At 44.1% G+C, this 21,271-nt stretch overlaps 1 protein-coding gene across 1 annotated transcript in view; it reads left to right on the top strand.

Annotated features, from left to right (window-relative positions):
• ARFGEF1 (ARF guanine nucleotide exchange factor 1) overlaps positions 1 to 21,271 on the top strand; it is a 1,069,199-nt gene that overhangs the window by 812,721 nt on the left and 235,207 nt on the right. Inside the window, exons 24-25 of the mRNA XM_085605493.1 lie at positions 12,260 to 12,300; positions 12,384 to 12,553. Coding sequence (XP_085461619.1) covers positions 12,260 to 12,300; positions 12,384 to 12,553 — 211 coding nt within the window. The remainder of the gene's footprint in view (positions 1 to 12,259; positions 12,301 to 12,383; positions 12,554 to 21,271) is intronic.

A 21,271-nucleotide genomic window follows, 5' to 3' on the forward strand; every position in this document is an offset into this window, starting at 1 on the left:
ATGGATGGTCCACAAATGTGATCTGACAGAAAGAATTGAGGGGGAGTGTGTGATAGCAGTAGAGAGGGTCTAAGTGCATGCAATTGCGCGGAGCTGTAGATATGGTGGGGAGAGGTTGGGCCAGGGGGGATGGCACGCGGCACGGCCCAGGCGCGGACGGGCGCAGACGGGCATGACTCTGGCGCCACTCCGGCGTGCTGACGGCGCGCCCGCTGCACACGTCCGCTGCGCTTGACTGAGTGCATCGCCTTATGTACCGGGGGGGAGGCGGAGAGCTACACAGCTAACCTTGCAGGAGGTGGTGGCACACCGAAAGTGGAAGGGGGAGTCTTCCGGGTGTGGCGCTCGTTCCCTCCACACTGCCAAACTTTTGGTGGTGGAGAAGTAGAACACGCCTGGTACAATTAGGTGAGTGATACAGCGAATTAAATGGTGACACAATGAGGTTCAATACTAAGTGCAAATATCTATTAAAATCAGATACAGTGATAACGATTAAAATACAGTACGCAAATCAATTGGTGCTGTCTAATCTCCCTCCTTTTGTGGGTCCTTTCATCGCTCCAACTTTAAAAAGGGAGCCAGATCTGCATCAACAGGCACCTCAGGGTCTTCATATAAAAACCAAGGTCAAACATCAACCTCTAGAGGCTTCCACAGAGGTACTTAAAGAGGAAATGATTTCAAAGGCAGCAGACAAGAAACTGCTGCCCGGACCGCAAACACTACCTCCAAACAATGACTCCCTCAACATTCTCCCCCCACCATCTAGCACCCGTCCGGGAAGGTCTACAGCAATTCTTCCCATAGCAGCAATACATTTGTACGGATCAGTGGGTGTTGGACATTATCCAACATGGTTACTGTCTGTCATCACAACTATTCCACCCCGCAAGCACAAACTTTCCAAACCAACACCAAGTTCTGCTCAAACAAGAGATAACAGCTCTCATATTCAAAGGAACCATAGAGCTAGTCCAACCTCAACATCAAGGAACAGGAGTTATACTTTCTATTCCTAAAAAAGACAGCTCACTTCGACCCATTCTCGACCACAGGCCCCTAAATCACTACCTTCTATCAGAACACTTACACATGGTCAGGTCACCCATCAGGAAGTAATACCACTGCTACAAAAAGGCAACTTCCTGTCTGCATTAGACCTAAAGGATGCCTACTTTCATATACCCATCCATCCTGCTCATCGCAAATGCCTACGGTTTGTCTTCCAGGGACAACACTATCAATTCATAGTGCTTCCTTTCGGAGTCACCACTGCCCAACGGGTATTCACAAAGTGCCTAGCAGTGATAGCGACACATCTGCGCAGAGAAAACATTCAGGTATTTCCTTACTTGGGCAATTGGATTATAAAAGCCAACAGCTCCCACGTTTGCAACCAACATACACAAAACATTCACCCTACTACATTTTCTAGGGTTTACCATCAATGTATAAAAATTGCACCTCCAACCATTACAGATTCAACCGTATTTAGGGGCCATACTATATGCGTACTTGGGGATTGCATACCCAGATATAGCCAGAATATATAACATTCAAACACTAACCCAGCAGTTTTAAACCGGGCTTCAAATCACAATCAGGACAGTCAAGTGCATCGAAATATACCACATGCCCTCCTACAAATGAGACTGCTCCAAGAAGGTCTCTCACGTCAATGGAATCAGTCACAGGGTCAACTACACAATCAAGTGTTGATAGACAGGTGCGCACACCACTCTTTGCAGTGGTGGAACTCCCCAAACGTGTCCAAGGGGTGGCCGTTTCTAGACCTAGTTCCCCAGGCCATTCTTACAGCGGATGCTTCTCTGACAGGTTGGGGGGCTCGCTTTCAAAATCTTACGATTCATGGTGTATAGGATTCTAAACACCAGGATCTCCATATCAATTACCTAGAGTTTCAAGCTGTTTACCTAGCATTGAAAGCGTTCCTAACTCACCTAATAAACAATGTTGTACTGATCTAGACGAACAACATAACAACCATGTACTATCTACAGAAACAGGGAGGGACTCACTCTACATTCATCCCACTTAGCCCAGACCATCTGGCGCATAGCTGCACATCACAACATTCATCTCCTAGCAGAACACATATCAGGGACGAGCAATCAAGTTGCAGACCTCCTTAGCAGAATGCAACAACAAGCCCACAAATAGGAAATCCACCCCAAAGTCCTCCTACCATGCTTTCACAAGTTGGGGTTTCCACAAATAGACCAGTTTGCAACCCCACAAACGTAAAATGCCCAAACTTCTCGTCCGGATTCCCACACCAACTATGCAAGGGCAATGCTTTATCGATGAACTGGTCAGGGGTATTTACCTATGTTTTTCCACCTCTCCCACTACTTCCATTTGTGTTCAGAAAAATCAAGCAACCCTCCCTCTCCCTGGTACTAAAAGCTCCAACCTGGGCTTGTCAACCATGGTTCACCATACTACTGGGACGCTCACAAGTTCCAAACGAGGAACTTCCCCTAAACCCAGACCTTCTCACACAGAACAATGGCAAAACCAGACATCCCAGTCCCAAGGAAATTAACTTTGTCATATAGCTTCTGAAGTCATAGCAATTAGGTATCTAAGAACACCACAGCAGTGCATGGATATTCTTAAAGCCCAAAAACCTAGAACCAGAATATGCTATGCTGCCAAATGGAAACAATGTGTCTTTAACTGCTAGCGTCAAAAAGTAAACCCACTAGATGAGCCAGTACAAACCATTTGTTATCTCCTGCATCTCCAAAACTCAGGTCAAGCCTACACTTCAACACGCTTACACCTTGCAGCCAATCTACAAAACAGACAACATATATCTTTATTTAACATAACAGTCATTAAAGCATTTATGGAAGGACTTAAATGAGTAAATCCAACCAAACTTGCACAAGCTTGGAATCTTAACATTGTTCTAACAAGGCTCACTGGGCCACCCTTTGAACCACTACATTCCTGACAGCTCCAATACTTATCTTGGTAGGTAGCATTTTTAATAGCTGTCACTTTACTCGGCCGTATCAGTGATCTTCAGGCAGTAACTTTAGAAGAACCATTCTTCCAGCTCCACAGAAACGAAGTAGGGCTCCGAACAAACCCAAAGTTCCTTCCCAAAGTAGTCTCAGCTTTCTATATAAATCAATCACTTGACTTACTTGTCTTTTTTCCATCACGTCGGACAAGTGAGTCCTGCAGATTGTCTGCAAAGGTTATGCTTTACCCTTCCTTTTGTCCCTGTCGCACCTTCCACTGTCCATGGAGCGATTAACGGAGGACCATCTCTCCATTTTGAAGCCAGAAGTGGAAGCCTCTTTGGCCAAAGGGACTGTCAAGAGGGTGCTTATGCCAGAAGTAAGGCTTGGTTGTTATTCACTCTGCTTTCTGGTGCTCAAAAAGGACAGAGGCTTTCGGCCTATTTTAGATGTGTGCACTCTCAAAACCTTCCTTAGGAAGGAGAAATTCTAAATGTTCACCCTCACCCAACTCTTGTTTGCCCTCGACCCTTGAGACTGGATGGTGGTGTTAGAACTGCAAGACGCCTATATCCACATATCCGTCCTGCTGGCCCATCAGTGCTACCTGCGGATTGTGGTGGAACAGGAGTCCTTTCAGCTTGCTGTGCTCCCCTTTGGTTTCACATTAAAGTGATGGCAATGGTGGCAGGACATCTTCTGAGGTCATTGGTGTCAGTCTTCCCCCTTTAACAACAAATGACTGTTGAAGGCGGGCTCGCCCCAGGTCGTCATCAACCTCCTCCAGACTACAGCGATCCTCCTGTCATCTTTGGTGTTCACTATCAGTGTGCCGAATTCAAACCTGACTCCTTCTCAGATTCTCCCCTTCATCTAAGCCATTCTGGGCTTGGTCTGGTTTTGTTCCTATCCCCGAGACTGGGAGTCCAGGACATTCAGACTATGGTCCTGATCTTTTAACCTCAGACCAGGATTTCAATGAGGTCAACTTTGAGGCTCCTGGGACTGATGTCCTCCTGCATCCTGCTGGCCGAGCATGCCAGGTGGCAAATGCAGTCTCCTCAGTGGGATCTTAAGTCCCAGTGGGCCTAACATCAAGGGGACCTCTCGGACCAAGTTCACATTTCATTGGAGATTATGAAATATCTGCAGTGGTGGTTACTGGACTGCAATTGGGTCAGTGGCATACCGCTCTCCCTTCCCTACCCAGAGTTGACAGTGGTGTGAGATGCGTCACTTTTGGGCTGGGGAGACCACTTGGGAGAGGAGGAGATCAGAGGCCTCTGTTCTCCAATAGAGACCCAGCTCCATATCAGTTTTTTGGAGCTGAGGGACATCCGATTGGCACCGAAAGCCTTCCTGCTGTCCATGAAGGGGAACAGGAGGCTGGTATAGGTGCTCACTGTTAATACCACCCCCACGGGGTAGGGCAACAAACAGGATGAGGTGTGGTCACAGACCCTGGGTCAGAAGGCCTTGCACCTCTGAAAATGGTTGGACCACTAAGGGATCTTGAGGGGGTGCACCACCTGGCAGGCTCATTGAATGCCACGATGGATGGACAAACTCAGCTATATACGCCTAGTGTATCACAAGTGGTAGCTACACCTAAAGGTGGCGCAAGATCTCTTCAGCGAATGGGGAGAATCTTGACTTGATCTGTTCAATACCACCTAGAGCACGCAATGCTAGCACTTAAGCTGGTTGAAGTTGTCTCGTGCTCTCAGACGCTTTCAGCCTGTACTCCTTTCCGCCGATACCACTCCTGTCCCAGGATCTCAAGAAGGTCAGAACTGACCCAGCCCAAGTCATCCTAATGGCTCCAGATTGTGCAAAGATAGTATGGTATCCAGAACTCCTGGGCTCGAGCATCTGTCCTTCGATCAGACAGCCCGTCTGGGAGATTCTGCTGTTGTAGCAGTAAGGCCAGGTTCTCCATCCAGTCCTTCACACACTCCACTCTTATGCATTGAGATTGGGCGCCGCCAGCTGAATGCCTTCAGTCTCCCTCCGTCTGTAGTTGCTGTGACCTTGGTAACCAGACATTCTCCGACGAAGACTATACGCCTGTTTCTGATACAAGTTTGCTGTTTGGTATGGTGCAGCCATATTGACCCCCTCCAGGTCCATTTGTCTGATGTCCTCTTATTTGTTCTGTCCCACGCCTGGCAAGGCCTTGATTTGGCTATGGTCAAAGATTATCTTTAGACCTTCCTGTGATTTCCTGGTCAACCTTCCCTGTTTAATCACCAGTTGTGATAAGGTTTTTGAAAAGGTTGCAGCATCTGTTTTTCCCCTCTCTTTTTGTGATGCCTCAAGGGGACTTCAATCTCGTCCTTACTTATTTGATGTTTACTCCATCCGTGCTGCTCCACAACTGTTCCCAGTGGCTCCTTGCTATCAAAACAGGGTTCTTAGTTGCTATCATCTCTGCACAGCATATGAGTGAGCTTCAGGCTGTGTGTGTTAATCCACCATACACCACCACCTTTTTCCCTGAAAAGCCGCTTCTGCGAACTTGGGCATCTTCTCTGTCGAAAGTTGTGAATCACTTCCACATCAGGGAAACATCATCATGCCCACGTTTTATGTTCACCTCACCCCTCTTAGGAGGAGGAGGAGAAACTCCATCGCTTGGATGCCAAAAGAGCACTTTCTACATCAGTTGTACCAAAGACCACTGGGTGGATGATCAGATCTTTGTGGGGTTCACCGAAGCGGAAAAAGGCAAGGCTGTACAGAAGTGTACAATTTCGTGCTGGATCATGCTCTACATTAAGATCTGTTACACACTGGTTAAAAAGCAACCTCTGTAAGGACTGTGTGCTCATTCTGCAAGGCGCCCAAGCTACTACCACTGTCTAAACATAGTCCCCGTCCCTTTCCTAGACATATACCAGGCTGCTACGTGGGCATGCCTCCATACGTTCACGAAGCACTATTATCAAGACAGCCAAGTCTGCCGAGAAGGACACTTTGCCCACTCGGTGTGCAGGACTTTCTGGTTTGTGACCATTCACAGCCCACCTCCAATCAGGTCCTGTTTTGCCATCTGTTCAAAATGTGAGGAATCTGTGGCTAGAAGCCGCTGTCAGAAGAACAAGTTACTTAAATTCCATAACACACTTTCTGGTAGAGAGTCCCTCTAGCTGCTTATTCCTCACCGACCCTCCCATCCTTCCTTTTCTGCGATTGGCCTTTGCCCATTAATAAGATACCAAGTCTAGGAATCAGAACACTGATGTACCAATTCATTTTTGGGGCTCCAATTCAGGGAGCACTGACAGTCTTGAAAGCAACTGATTCAGTTTGCAGGAGTGGCACCTATTTACAGCCCACACATTACTATCGGAGCAGAACAGCATAAGTTCGGAGCCATACGATGCCATGTTCCAGTGCATAAAGGTACTAAGAAAAAGTTTCTGGATCCAGTCTGATGCCTAGGGAATATTGAGTATGTGAGAAATATGCAGCTAGATAGTCTCTACCAGAAAAAGAGCATTACAGAAGGTAAGTAACTTGTTAATTATTCCTGAAATAAATAAATTAGTACATCTAGTTTCTTATGATGCATTTACGAATTCAATCGTTTGACGTATGTATTTTGGTGGTTTGTTGTATGTGTTTCGCTTCTTTGTTTGTGTTACGGACATATATTTTAAATACTGCACACAACATGCAAAAATATATTTAACATCCGAGACCCCAAGGGGGTGGGTCTGTGCATTCATTTTTCAGAATAAAACAATTCCATTTTCAAGCTACACCTGTATCATGCAGGCAAAATTTGTGACACACACCCTAATATTATATTGGGTGATGCTTCATAGGAGAACCTGGAGGACATGCCCCTGTAGTCACTCTCTACTTCAATAAGAGTAAATACATGAAGGAGTAAAAGTAACTTTCACTCCTTCATGTATTTATTCTTACCCAAATAGAGTGCCTCTCCCAAGCGTTTTTACCTGGTCCTGTTGTTATTGTGGGAGATAGTTACTGCATTAAGGTTACTGTGTAGCCACTGAAAAAATAATGCCACACAGGTTTCCTGGCTGTACAAATGTTAGTTCATTTATTGGTCCTTTGTATGCATGGGGAGATTCTCCAGTCTCTGTGAGTGTGCCCAAGCAGGCACGTGCATGCGCAACATCTTATGTCACATGATACACGTGTCATTGGGGGAATCATGAGTAATATAGGTTATAGTTGTCCTGTGCAGGCATGCAGCAGTGTATTGCAGATCTTGATGGATTTCCATCCCGTGTGGCTGACATGGCAAAGGTGTTCCATCGCTAATGCTTTAGTTACTGGTCCCGTCAGATACAGTAGACAGAGATTTTGCAGTGCCATTCAATTACCTTTTGTGTCATAAAATAAACAAATTCAGATCATATGTCAAAGTATATCCTTGTAGAATAGTGTTATATACTCTTTTACATCGGATCTGTATAGTTGCTGTTGTTCCTGTACCTAAAGGAAAAACTTTAGTGGGTTACTGACTCCTTATCCCACATAAATACAGACTACTGCGGTACTGATCACAGATTATCCCTTGACAGTTAGATGCATTGTTTACATAGAATTTACATGATCTGAAGGGATGTCATCATTTAATCCTGTCACATGTGTTTTCAATCGGTCGACCTAATGTGGTTCACTCTCTAGTAACTTTTTTTGTGTGATATATTTGTGCTATGTGGTCCTTTTTTAATACTGGTCTGTACTAAGTCGTTTTCAGAATGGCCTATTGTTAGAAAGTGAGCAGTCATTTTTGTGTTTTTCCAATGACATCAAATGCTGCTTTGGTGTTCGCATGTCCTGATTTAGCTTTTTCTGGCCACAGGAACATCTTCTCAGATAAATTACATTTGTGAAGTTGCATTTGGTATGGTTATGTTGCTCCCATGGTCGAGGTACACTATCCACATGGATAATGTCCATTGACCAGTAGCAGATTCGAAAAATTAAATTTGATTTAAGTCAGTTAGAGCCCCTAGAAGAAGTTGTCATCATATGCAGTGTAGTACTTCAGTGGCAGCTTCAGAGTATAATAATAAATTGATAAATGGAGGTCTGTGTTTACTTGTTGATAATTCATGTTAGATTGTGTTCTAGGAGTCTCTCTTGACTTTTTAAAGTAGACTATTCTGCAGTAAAGACATTTCATTAGGTGCAAAAGGGAATTTCTTATGGGGTAAGGTGGGTTGTACTATGAGTGCTGTAGTCTCAACAGTGGTGGTAACATCATGTTTAGTTATCAAGACCAGAGTTTAGTGTTGCTATTAGGGGAGCCAACATTGTTGATCTCGTGTCTTGTAGGAGCTTGGAACAATCCTAAAATCTGCTTTCTTCTCCAAGTCTTGCCTTCTGTTCACTGTTCTTGCATTTTTCTCTGTGGGGTCGTCCCTTTACTAAAACAGATTATTCACAGACATCAATGGTGAAGCTTACAGCTTGAGAATCTCTTGTTGTGTGCTACACAATAGATATCTTATAAGACGAGACAAATGTTCTGTATCACTTGAAGATTGAAGTGATGCCGGAGCCTGATGCCATTGCCACTCCTGCACACGGACATCATTTCCTTTCTCTCTATACCTTCGAACACAGAACCAGAGCTTGCTTCCAAACCTTTACCTTGGCTTTTTCTTCTAAAATAAATGTTTTACGGTGTGCAAAGGAATACGTCAAGCGTTACGTCGCAGAACACTGATAGAAGGCGTGTATTTCTTGGTCCCACTCTCAAGGCCTTTCCCGAGAAAGGTCTTTCTCACACCCGAAATCCTCAGGTAAGTCAAAGTCCCCCAAAAATCCAGCAGAGAATTTGCAGGGCTGTCAGGGGGCCTCTTGATCTTGTGATGCCAGTCTCCTCCCAACGTACCTATTTACCCAACTCATCCCGATGCACCACAAATCCCCAGGTCCATCTGTGACATTGCAACACATGGATGCTTTTAAAGAGACCATGTTTTTGATTTTTTACACCCTTTTGGCTCTCAATGGTGCACCTTCCTGCCCCAAAGATTCTAAAAGGCCTCTATTTGGCTTGCCGTCTGTTCCTCTCAGACCCACTACGGTGTCCGTCCCATCTCCAGGGCCGAATCCCATCCTGATTTCAAACCCGATGCCACGAACCATGTGGAGCCATACCAGACCGATGCCAGCCCTGACGCCACCAGCGCTGGAGTAAGTACCAGTTGTTTTATCTGACTATGAACAGAATATGACATGATCTAAGCTTGAGTTGTGTCAAAAGCCAGTCCCAACACAACATGTCCAACCTCTTTCTGACTGAGACAGGGTGCTAACCCTTCCGGTGGGTCCCCCACAAGCTCTCCAAATCTTGTTTGGAGCAGGCTCTAATCAAAGCCAGCTTAACCTAGGAGATCACAATGGATATGATGGGGATGAGGCCCAGTATTATTACTGGCTCCAGTCCCTCAATGGACAAATCAGTCTCATATCCTCCTTTGCTATGGTCTTCTGGTATGCAGCCAAAGTTTGGGCCTATAGCTACCATCCATTTATGTCAATACTAATGCGCTGACACCTACAGAATTGCTTCTCCCTTTTAACAGAGTTCTCAGGGACACATTAATGGGCACCTGGGCGCAATCTTGCTCTTACCAGCAGGTAAATAAGCAAGTGGTTACATGTCAGAGACTGGCTACAGGAGACCCTGTCTTTTCTTTTTCAGCATGTTACAACTGAAAGCCTGGTTGTCCAGGTGTCGACAAGCAGCCTGAACCCAAACTTGTTTCCTACAACTCCCCCGACAGGCAATCCAAACATATTGATGCTTTTGGAAGACTAATATATTCTTCTATAATCACACCTTTCATTTTGTCAGAGCCAGCTGCCTCTTAGGAAGATACTTGCATGTACTGTGGAATACGGTCAGCAAGATCTTGCTAATAGTCTTTTACGAATTTCGTATCAATTTAGACCAGTCATTCAAGATGGCCAAGCTGCAGGGAAGTACTTCTTAATTTTGGGCTGGACACTACTGATTGCTTAGGCAGGGCAGTTCATACCAGTGTGGTGCTTCAGCGCCACTCGGTGAGATTCATAGATTTTTGGGTGACGTCCAAGCATCATGAATGGAAATGCCATTTGACAGCACTCATCTCTTAAATAAAGCATAACCGCATCACATTCCCTAGGCTTTTCTGTTCCCATGCGGTAGTATGCTGAGCCATTTCAACCGTTTCATAAGGGTTTTGGCCTAAAGACAAAACCTAAGCCGACCTCCTCAGAAACAGACCCCCAGCCCTTACAAGGCTGAGGTAGGGGTCCAACTAACAACGTTTGGGACAGCATACTGCCCATTCCCATGCTCCTCCCTCTTTATCTTCCAAACTGCTTTAGTGTGCTCTTGGAGGCACATGGCCATTCCTGTCTGACCTGCCGCACCTTTCACCTACACCAGAGCAACTTTCGGAAGACCCTGTGCCCATTGTGCACCAGAATGTCCAGGCTTTTTCTGTCCAGAGGAGCTATAGAGAGGTTCTCCGCATCAGAAATAGGGATTGGATGTTATTGCTCTTATTTACTGGTGCCACAACAAAAGTACTGCCAATGCTGCACTAGATATGAAAAAATACTTTGAATCATGGACTGAACAAAACAGTTCCACTATAAACCACTTTTTCCGTTTGAATTAATCAACAATTTATTAGGGTTCAGTGCTTCATTACCTCATTTTTAAGCACGGTTTTATTTATACAGAGCAAATTTAGAAAAAATAGTAGAAAAAACAATACAACATTAATATTTACATTGCCTACATCAATAAACACGACACAGCTACTGGCATACAAAAATCAATCATACCATACATCCATACTACTCAATCATACTGTGGGACATTTGAGACAAATATACAATGACAGTTTGACAATTTTTTTGAGAAGAGGAGGGCTATCGACGACTTGTTTGCAGCCTAATGGTGGTAGTTTGAAAACAAATGGGTTATTAATTGTGCGATTAGCCCACAGCGAAGCCATACTGTGGCACAATTAATGTCCCACAGTATGATTGAGTTGAATTGTTGATTAATTCAAACGGAAAAAGTGGTTTATAGTGGAACTGTTTTGTTCAGTCCATGATTCAAAGTATTTTTTCATATCTAGTGCAGCATTGGCAGTACTTTTGTTGTGGCAACTATATATTGACTTGGCCTTGCTGCCTTTAAAGTCAAAACCCAAGGTTGTTCCTTATTTACTGGTGCGGCAGAAGGACTGAGGCCTTCATCCTATGTTAGGTCTTTGCTCTCCCAACTCTTTCTCGTAAAAGGGCAAATTCAAAATGGTCACACTGGTCCAGGTTCTATCTGCTCTGGATCCAGGAGACTGGATGATAGCTTTGTACCTGCAGGATGATTATTTTCATATTCCACTCCTACAGTCCCACAGGTGTTGCCTGCTCTTCAAGGTCGACCAGGAGCATTATTAGTGTTCAGCCTCATCAGTGCAGTGCCCCTCAGGTGTTTACGAAGGTGATGGCAGTGGTTGCAGCAAATCTTCGGAGGTCAGGTATACCAGTCATCTACCAGTGTTTCCACAGCAGCAGTGTTTTCCTTTACTGGAGCCAAGAGCTACATGCTTGGTTTCCCATTTGTAGTCACCATCTTGTGTTAGACATGAACATTAGACAAAGCCCTTCAGGACCATGCAGGACATGATCAGTAGTCTGTTTGCCAACTAAAAGTCATCCATAGACATCTTGTAAATGCAGGAGAATGATTCTGGTGCTTCAGTATACTTTGAGACGGATGTGGGTGAAAAGTGATGAGCGGCTCACAGCAGTGCACAGAATGGGCTCCCCTTTCAGAGAGGCTGACCAGGATAGAGCAGCAGTGGGGCTGTGCCATTATAGCAGTGCAGCAAGAGACCCGAGAGGAATTTTCATGTTTTTGTGGATCCCTACTACTGGATAGGTTCACACAAGAAGTCAAAACAAATGGCTTCTTGGTCTCTTAATTTATGTGGAATAAAAAACACCTTCTGAGCATTTAACAGTATTATCAGTATTTTTATGTATTCAGGGTGTAAATGGAAACTACCTTGAACATTGATCTGGTAAGCTTGTAAGTGTTCCCATGATATGACTTTCCCAGTTTCTGTTCCATATTGGTTCTTATGACAAACAAAATGTCTCCCAGCACAGAAAATTGCACCACAGTTCGCATAAATAAACTGCTTCGTATAAGAATGTTGTTTGTTATAATTTGTTTTCTGAATTTTTCACTTTCCACTTTTCAGAATATTCACAGGCTCCATACGACTGGATGGGAATGCTATTGGTAGGTATTTATCTTTGTGCTGCTCTGCAACTCTCCCTTTAAGGACTTCATGGAAAACTGTCAAATCTATCTTACTCTTTTAGTTGACTTTGTCCGTTGGCTCTGTGCTGTATCAATGGATGAACTGCTTTCTCCTACGCATCCCCGCATGTTCAGCTTGCAGAAAATTGTGGAGATATCGTATTACAACATGGGCCGTATCAGACTGCAGTGGTCGAGAATATGGGAAGTCATTGGGGACCACTTTAACAAGGTACGGTTTCAGGTTAAACACAGGCACTTGAAAAATAATTTGGTGTTGTATAAATAATTTAGAAACTGCTTTGTTCAAATCTACTCTTAATTCATTTTTAGAGGGTATCTTTCCTCAGGAAGCCAAAACATCGAAGACTCGCCAAAGAAGTTTACAGAAACAGAGCAGAGTAGGATTTAGGTCATGGTCCATTCCTAATCCTACCTCTCCCGTGCACTCATTTGCCTTCCTGCCAGGGCCGTACTGGGAATCTTAATCACCCTTGGCATAATTGTTAATGCCAGCGTTCCTACTCTGCAGCGTGAGCAAGTGTAGCAAACAAGCCTGACCAGTGCAAGGGGAGTTTATGGGAGTTCTCTCCCACAAATTATTTTTTTTTTAAAATAGGTAAAAGGGTACTTTTGCAATACATTTTTTCAAAGTATATGGGCAAATGCAGTAAATGAAGATACATAGGCTAAGGGACATAACGGGGCACAGAAGATTTCAAGATGCTTCCTACAGACACTACTGATTTGAAATTGGGCTCTCCCAAACTCCTTGGTGGGCATTCTAGTAATAAAAAGCATCAGCTGGATTTACTTACAGCATATAGGATTTCGGGCATTGGACTGTATGCATTCCTCATAAAAACGAAAGAAGTTCTACATGCTAATTAACAAAATTCCAACTGGTACCATCTGGCATCATCAAACTACTAGAGTTTTGTCTCCCAGATTACAGAGGACTGGCAGATTAAGGCTTAGTCTTTAACTCCAAAACGGTTCCCAGTATTTTCTTAATGTTGCTTAAAATGCTTCGGAAGGAAAGGGGTTATTTGAGTTCAGCACATGGACACACTCTGAACTCCAAAAATGTATTTACTGAAGATACAGAGCTAAACACAAAGGCCTAATTTGCTTTAATAAAGTATTCCACTCCTCTTTCTACAGCCATCCACTGATGACCATCTGCCACGCAAACTAAAGATGGTTACAGATGGGTGCATCTTGCTCTAGTGCCACACCTCACTCATTATTCATGGCCAATACTGAGCTAAGTTTTAGCCATGAAAGAAGCATGAGGTATTTCTTCAGCATCTAACCATTCAGTCGGGTTTGAAGTCTGTTCATCCATTGTGCCCATTGTTTTGAGCCTTCTTTTGCTTGTTCTGTGCCCAGTGCTGGTCGCAAAAAAAGGATATTGTATCTCCATTGTTTCGTTACCATTTGGCAAGTTAAACAACTAGAGCTTCCAACCCTTTGTTACAGAAATCCTACTTTTATTAGGAGGGGGGGAGGAAGGGCCATCAATGTTACATTATCAGTCAAAATGCCAAGGAAATGTACTGTCTTCTGGTCACATTGTTTTCCTCAGAATTACTTTTATTCGTGCATTTGGTTCAACAGAGAGCATACAAATGAAACAAAATCCATTTAGCACCTTTTTTGCTGCTAGTAAAATATGAAATGGAAAGGACACATTATTGATCACCATACTGTTGTTTGCTTAAGTCAAATGAGCCATACAAAATTAGTTGTGCTCATCTTTACAAATGTGTCGGACAGGTCAGTTTTTTCAACCTTATACTTGACATCTATTCCGTATTGGTTAAGCAGCCAACAAAGTGCCATTTCTGATGCATAAGTTTGACCGTTAATTCTTTACCTTAGAACATTCTTCAGATGCCACACTGAATCCAGATAATTTTGTAGCAGTACTTCCACATACTGCTAGGTGGTGTTGTGAAGATCTGAATTCGCTCCATACCGCCCTGCAGAGCAGAGACGCATATAAGTGCCAGCCCTATGCAATGATGCCAATTCCTTTCTTTTGGTGTCTTCCAACACAGATCTGGGAACTCCGCTCCCTGCTGTATCAGTTTTCTGAAGACCCCTAAACTTTTCCACAGTGTGCTAGGAAATGATGTCCTCTCGGAAAACAACAGAATTCAAGCCATGGAGCACCTGCAGAAAGCAGATTTTGGCCAAAGATCCGCACAAGGTGGGATTTTGGAGCCTGGGCTCAGATCACCAGTTGAACGCTTGTGATAAGTACGCCCCCATACACTTGAAGGTGATTTTAGACCGCAGGCAAAGTTGCATGTCACCAAACTCTACACAAAATCACAGCCTTCACGTAGGTCCTGCCTCAACGTGTGGGCCCTGCCCTGGTCCATACCGGGGTGGTATGGAGCCAACACGGAGCTGCACGCCAGCTAGCAGCACACGGGCCCACTGTTACAAAATTCTCCAGCTCCAGCCTTGCACCTTGGGTATATTCCAAAGTGAGGAATCTGTGGTAAGGTAAAATATCCACCAGAAAGAGCATTACTGAATGTAAATAACTTGTTCTCCAGGGCTTGTCCTGGCGCAAAAATGTATGCAATATAAAATGTATGCAATATAGGACTTCAGCAAGCTTCAATGTTTATATGCAAGTAATTAAAAAGGGACATCATTGAGTTTTCTCAATAGTTTTTACCTGTGGAAACAATGCCTAATTTAACCGAAAGTATTCATACTTACACTCCACTCAGAAACTAATAGGCACTACAAACCACAGGGACTCCATGTTAGTCAGCATCTTATTTGTCTTTAGTACTTGTACATGTTCAGAAGATTAGAGCGTTCAGCCCCTGCGGAATCCCTATGATTGTTACCCATTTGACTCAAATTATTTTGGACGCACTCTATCACTCCATTTGCAATTTTATGGCAAGTAATGCTCATATAGGCTGCTTTTCATTGAGAAAAAAATGGCTAATAAAAATGTGTTTTCAGGTCCCACTATGCATTAGAGCAGTGGTTCTTAACGTTTTGACCTTTGAGGACTCCATTGAATCACAGCTGGAATCCAGGTAGCCCCCAAGCCACTTCCACGGATTCAACCTCAACAATAATGCACAAAAAATACACAAACAACACAGTTTATGAACTCAGCTCATCTACTTTCCTCTGCAACCACATGTTTTAAGTATGAGAGTGACTACACACTGGTATACGACCTAGGTCGTATTTACAAATCAATAGGTAATCATGTCAGTTCAGAGCTGTCAGCAGAAGCGGTGAGACAGAAGTAGTAACTTTAGTGGCATTGCATTTGGACTGACGCAGGGCAGCACTCAATCTAGTTATGGACAAGCTGGAGATCTTGCAGGGTTGTGAGATTGCAGAAAAGCTACAATACCGGCTGCTCATTATGCCAGAGCACATGCTGCCTACAGGGGGGTGTTATTCTGCCTGTGGAAGTGTTTCAGCTCACTGAAAAGTGCAGGCATGCCTCCTTTCCAATGCAAGTATAGGTGCTTGGAGTCTGTAAGTGCCTGAAAATACATATCACTGGGAGAATGTGCAGCCTGGAAGGGGTTTTTGGGCAGTATCCCCGTGTATACATATATATAGTCACTGAGTGTTTAGAACACTGTCAGATGCTTATGATTTCCTGGAAAATCATAAGCTATTCAAAAGTGTTTTTATTCAGAAGCTAATTGCTATTTCAGCTCGGAGTGTATTGAATGTGAGCCCTGACACTACATATTCATGCATGCTCCATCCTGACTAGCAATCAGCTTCTGACTACTACAGCATGGCAGTTCTCATAAAGTAAAAATTACGTTATTTATAATGCACAGAAAGTAAGACTGAATTCTTTATTGGAAGTTTCATAGCATGTTAAAAAAAATGGATTGAAATGAACATTGAGGGTACACTATTAAATGATTATGAATTAGTTTTATAGAGTTGCTCTGATTTATTTGGAAAATAGTGGAAATTGCACAATTCCTTGCCAAGGCTATCTTTTTTACTCCATTTGCATTATGGTGCAGAAGTGCGAGCTTCTTCCTCAGTGGATTTCTATTGATAATTATAAGTACTGTTAATAACCTACACTTTATAATATAAAAATATATACATTCCGGAGAAAAAACAACCTTTTCTTCTAAGAACGAAAATACATTTGACAGCCCATTTTCGCAGTTTTCATGGGAAAAAACCCAGCTAATTCAATATTAAATTGATTGTTAAATACAGAATAGTGATAAGAAAAGCTTTTTTCACATCCCATTTTTCTAAAGAAAAGTAATAGAAAAAGAAGACAAGATAGCTAGATAGGCTACAACCTAAAGAGGCTGAACATTTCACACTGTTCCTTTAATGAAGCATGCACCACTGGTGTCCCATTTGCCCTGTCAGTGACAGTACTTCAAGTTTTCTTTTCCAGCTACTGGCAGCAGTATCCAGTAGCAGTGAGCGCTACGTTTTTGTTTTAAAATATTTCAAAACTTCACTTTAAAGGCTTCTCTCTCTGTCTTTTGGCATTAGGAGTATTTATTATCTGACAGATAATAATTTTCTTTTCACAGAGAAATTTCATATTTCTTTTTTTAATGTCCTTTCTGTGGCAGTAGGAATGTGCAGACTAATTTCTCAACATCTGCATAGTCTGTCTCCCCGTCATCCAGAAATGTTTCCCATCTGTCAGAAAATGTCAAGGAGGACCCTTCAGGGTAGGGAGAAGATTTGCCTTCATGGACTTTAAGAAGGCCAGTGCACGTGATAAGAGACTACATTGGGGAGGTCTGAGTGTCATGGAGAGAGGGCATTTCTCCTTCTCTAAGGACTTCTTGATAGAGAGATCCAAAGAGAGAGAGAGAAGGTTTGACATCGAACTACTTAGCATCAAAGTCAGTCATGCAATTGACATTGAAAACACAAATCATACGGCAATTAAGAGACATATCATAAATCTGCAGAATGGGCTTGCAACATCCGATTCGGAGTACTCCTGTACGTTCTCATAATGTATCTCTCCTCAGTGAGCCTTTCTTCTACTCCATCGCCACATAGATCACCTCCCAGACACCTGTTGCAGCAAGCCTTCATACCTCCTCCACCAGTGCCAACGGTGCCAGGCCCAACTTCTCCACAACAACCAGTGCACTTCCCAACCAACCTCCAACACGCTCTTCTGCGGCTAGACCCAAGTCCCTGAAAGTAAGATAATTCTCTACATCCCATCGTCGTAGGCATCACTCAAGTGTTCCATGTGGAGGTCACACTGTCAACACAAACAATAAAAACTATTTCCTCTAGATCATTTACTTCCCATTAGACCTATGGAAGATATTCAGTAACCTTTATGGATTCATCTCAATCTAGCTTTCACTTGTCACCAAAGTTTTGATTAGCGGTGCACCAAAACGTAACATTCCAGTGCCTACAGTTACAACTTTGATGTCTGTTATCTTTGAGACACTGCTTTATCGTTCTACAGCAATGATATTGCTTCCTCTTGTTCCTTGGCTTTTAAAACTGGCCATGGAACTCTGACTCCGTTTTCAAACAAAGTGGCTGCTGCTAAACTGTAAAAGAAATACAAGGGCCCGCATCAGGACTCTATTTTCAAAATGGCTTATCTGCCAGCAGATTCAGCGATCATCTCTGCAGCAAGAAATTGTCATTCTACTGCACCACCGTCAACAGTTCTTACTGAAAATAAAGCAAACGCCTGCACTTTGTAGGGAGGGAAATGTGTTGCTCAGCTGCTCACATGAAAGCTGCCAATGCAAAAGCTTTCTCTGCCAGATTTGAGATCCTTATGGGACTAGTATGGGACTAGTTGCAATGTTCTGCTGAAAGATTCCCTTGCTAAGACAGAAGATGAGGCATTGGTATTGCATCTCAGAGCTGGTGTCATAGCCTAGCATTGTGGTGCTCTTACTGGCTAAGGCCTAAAACCTATCTTAAATCTGTCTTTTTCTTGAGCCACCCTTTTTGTCTCTCAACGCTGATGAGGAAATACAACTGTTGAATACCAAAATGGAAATGTGAAAGCTGTATGCTTGCAAAGAGATAGACGTGCAAGAAGTGCCACAGGCCTCATGATATTGGTTATTCCTTCATACCATTGAAACCACACCAGTCACAATAGCAGAAGTTATACTAGCTTAAAAATTGTTTGAGAGGTAAATGTGTCTAGCAAATACCACGGGCTACTGGCAAATCTCAAGCAGTAGGTAAGAGGTAAGGATTGGCTAATGACTGACTCTCCTCCCCCCCCCCCCCCTTTTGTACTCCTCAGTGGAGAGAAGCATCATGAAATACCTTCAGGACTGGTAAAGCATCTAAAAGTTAGACGGGTGCTGAATATTGAGCAACGTGAGTGTTCTCAAAGGTTCACAAAGTCTCTTCCAACTGTTCTTCCGATGAACTGTTCCTATTTCCAACTAGAGAAGCTTCAAACCACTAAACAAGCAATGTTGTGCAGAAGCAAGCTGTGGAGCTGGTCCAGTTTTCAAAAAAAGGGAATATATTCCTGTTACTGAATTATTTGAAACAAAGGGACTAGAGCAAGAATTCATACTCATCCTCCACGGAAAGATAGCAAACAAGTGGATGAAGTGGCTCCTTTACAAAATCAACCCTCAAATAAATGTAGGGGATCAGCAGTTCACAGAAACCTTCGGGATGCATGCTTCCATATTTCAATAATACAGAAGCATTGGAAGTTCCTGCAGTTTGTTGTTGGAAATCAGCATTATCAATACAAGCTTCTTACATTCGACTGCATTATACCCCATGGATGTTCTCAAAGTGTATGGTGTAGTTGGAAATGTGCCCTTTCTCCAGGGTCACCCTTGATTTCTTTGCCTTTTTGCTTTCTCTTTGCTTAACTCGATTTTGCTGGCTATAGCTTTCTGTGCACTTAACCCGTACTAGCCAGTGGAAAAGTGCTTGTGCTCCTCCTTTCACCATAAAGAAATTGCCATACCCCTAATTGGCATATTTAATGTATCCCTACATTGTCCACAGCAGGGAGCTTGGCATCTTCCCACAGCCTGACTCAGTCAGAGCTGCAGGTCTGCCAGGCAGGGAGGGCCTTGAAGCTGCATTTGGCCTCCCTAGCAATTGAGGAAAGTAAATCTGAAGCAGCAGCAGCAAAGGCCCTGAGGAGAAATGGTTGGCTCTGGAGAAGAAGAAAATGTTGTTGGTTCAGGAGTTGAGCCAGAAAGAACTGTACCTGAAAGCCAGGAGGGTCACCGATTCCAGTGAAGATGATGACCGCGACAGTAAAGTGCCTCTAAGAGATAAGTGTCCTCTTCCCCATAGACCTGGTGTCTATCTTTGTGGTAGAGGAATAACATATACATGTGGTTTGAAGCCTATGAGGTGGCCTTATATCTGCATAGAGTTCCACCGGAGAACTAGAGGGCTAGCTGGTGGCAGCACATGGCTGCTAATGGAAGCGGTACCTCATTAGCATTTAAAAAACCTGACAGGTAGAGATATGCCCCATGAAGGAAGCCCTTGTTGTCAAGTTTGGTATCGTCAGAGATTCAGAGATGACTAGAAGCAGTCCCTCCAATCAGGGGTTGGTTTTGTGGATTACTCCAGTAAGGCACTGGATAGTTCGGTGAAGGGCAGCAATGTAAATGATTATGGTGGGCTTTACAATTTTATAATGAAGAAGCACATGTTCAGTAATTGTTTTCCAGAGTTGCACCAACTATTGATTCTAAGCTCACTATCCCCAGGGAGGGTGTAAAGGAGGCTGACCGCTGGATCAGTACCGGTGTCCAAAAAGATGGGAGTGACCCCAAAAGGTTGGCTTGGGTCCCTCACCAGAGAGGGAGGGGAAAGGCCAGGATGAAACAGAGAAGTTCCCCAAAGGGCCCCAAAAGTGTTTGGAGGGAAACTATTCCTATACCCCTTTCTGAGCAAAAATAAGACGTTCTGATTGGCGGAAGCCCAGGTCACCATTTTTCCTGCTGAGGTGTTTGAACTGTCACCAGTAATGGCTTAGAAGAGGGACTCTACCTGTGCTGGGAAACTGCCCACAGGTGGGCACTCAACAGGGTAGCCAGTATGACCCTGGCAGAGGTTGTCTCCAGGAGGAAAGGGAAGAGCTTACACTGGTGTCCCTTAGTCAGGAAGTGGACCCAGAAGGTAAAGTGGTGGTCCCTGAGATGGGAATCATCACTTTCACAAGATCACTGTGAATGGGGTCCCTGTCACTGCTGTGAGGGATGCCATGGTGGTGGAGAGGTTGGTTTCCCCCAAGCAGTAACTGCCAGGGCAGGTATGTAAGGTAATCCTGTCCATGTGCAGGGCTTTTTCTGCTCTATGGCCCCTGGAATGGTGGGGAGGGGAACGGGGCCCAGAGGAGCATCATTGTCAGTCCCCAGATGCCCATTGACTGCATCCTTGGCAATGAACTTCCTCCTGTGAGAGAACAGCTGGATGGGGTGTCCGCACCGGGCACCTTAACTTTTCAGATTCTGTCCTCAGATCGAGAATAAGGGGGAGGCAGTCCACAGTGGGAAAAACGGTAGGTCAGGTGTTACCTGCTCTGAGGACAGACTGACACAGAGGACAGGAGACCTGCTCCAGGCAGACCCCTGCAAGACACAGGCAGTGTGTGTTATCTTTGAGGGAGGCTGTGGTCCTTTTGGATGTCCTGGTCTGCCAATTACGTGTTCAGACTCAGGGTGCAGACCCCTGGCTGATAAGCCAGTGTCAGAGTGCCAAGATTGAGTACGCAGGAGTGAGAGTGGAAGGAGGGTGCCTTCCACCTGAGGGTGGAGCCCACAATCTGAAAATCCTAAGAGGCCAGGGAGACCTCAGGTGCACGGGATGGATTCCTAGCCAGCACCACCAGCTGGCGGTGAGGCCTGCCCAAGGCACCAGACTGGAACTTCCACTTGGAAGTGGATGACCAGGGACCTGGCTGTAGACA

Source organism: Triturus cristatus, chromosome 5_1, assembly GCF_964204655.1.
Source record: "Triturus cristatus chromosome 5_1, aTriCri1.1, whole genome shotgun sequence".
Lineage (NCBI taxonomy): Eukaryota > Metazoa > Chordata > Amphibia > Caudata > Salamandridae > Triturus > Triturus cristatus.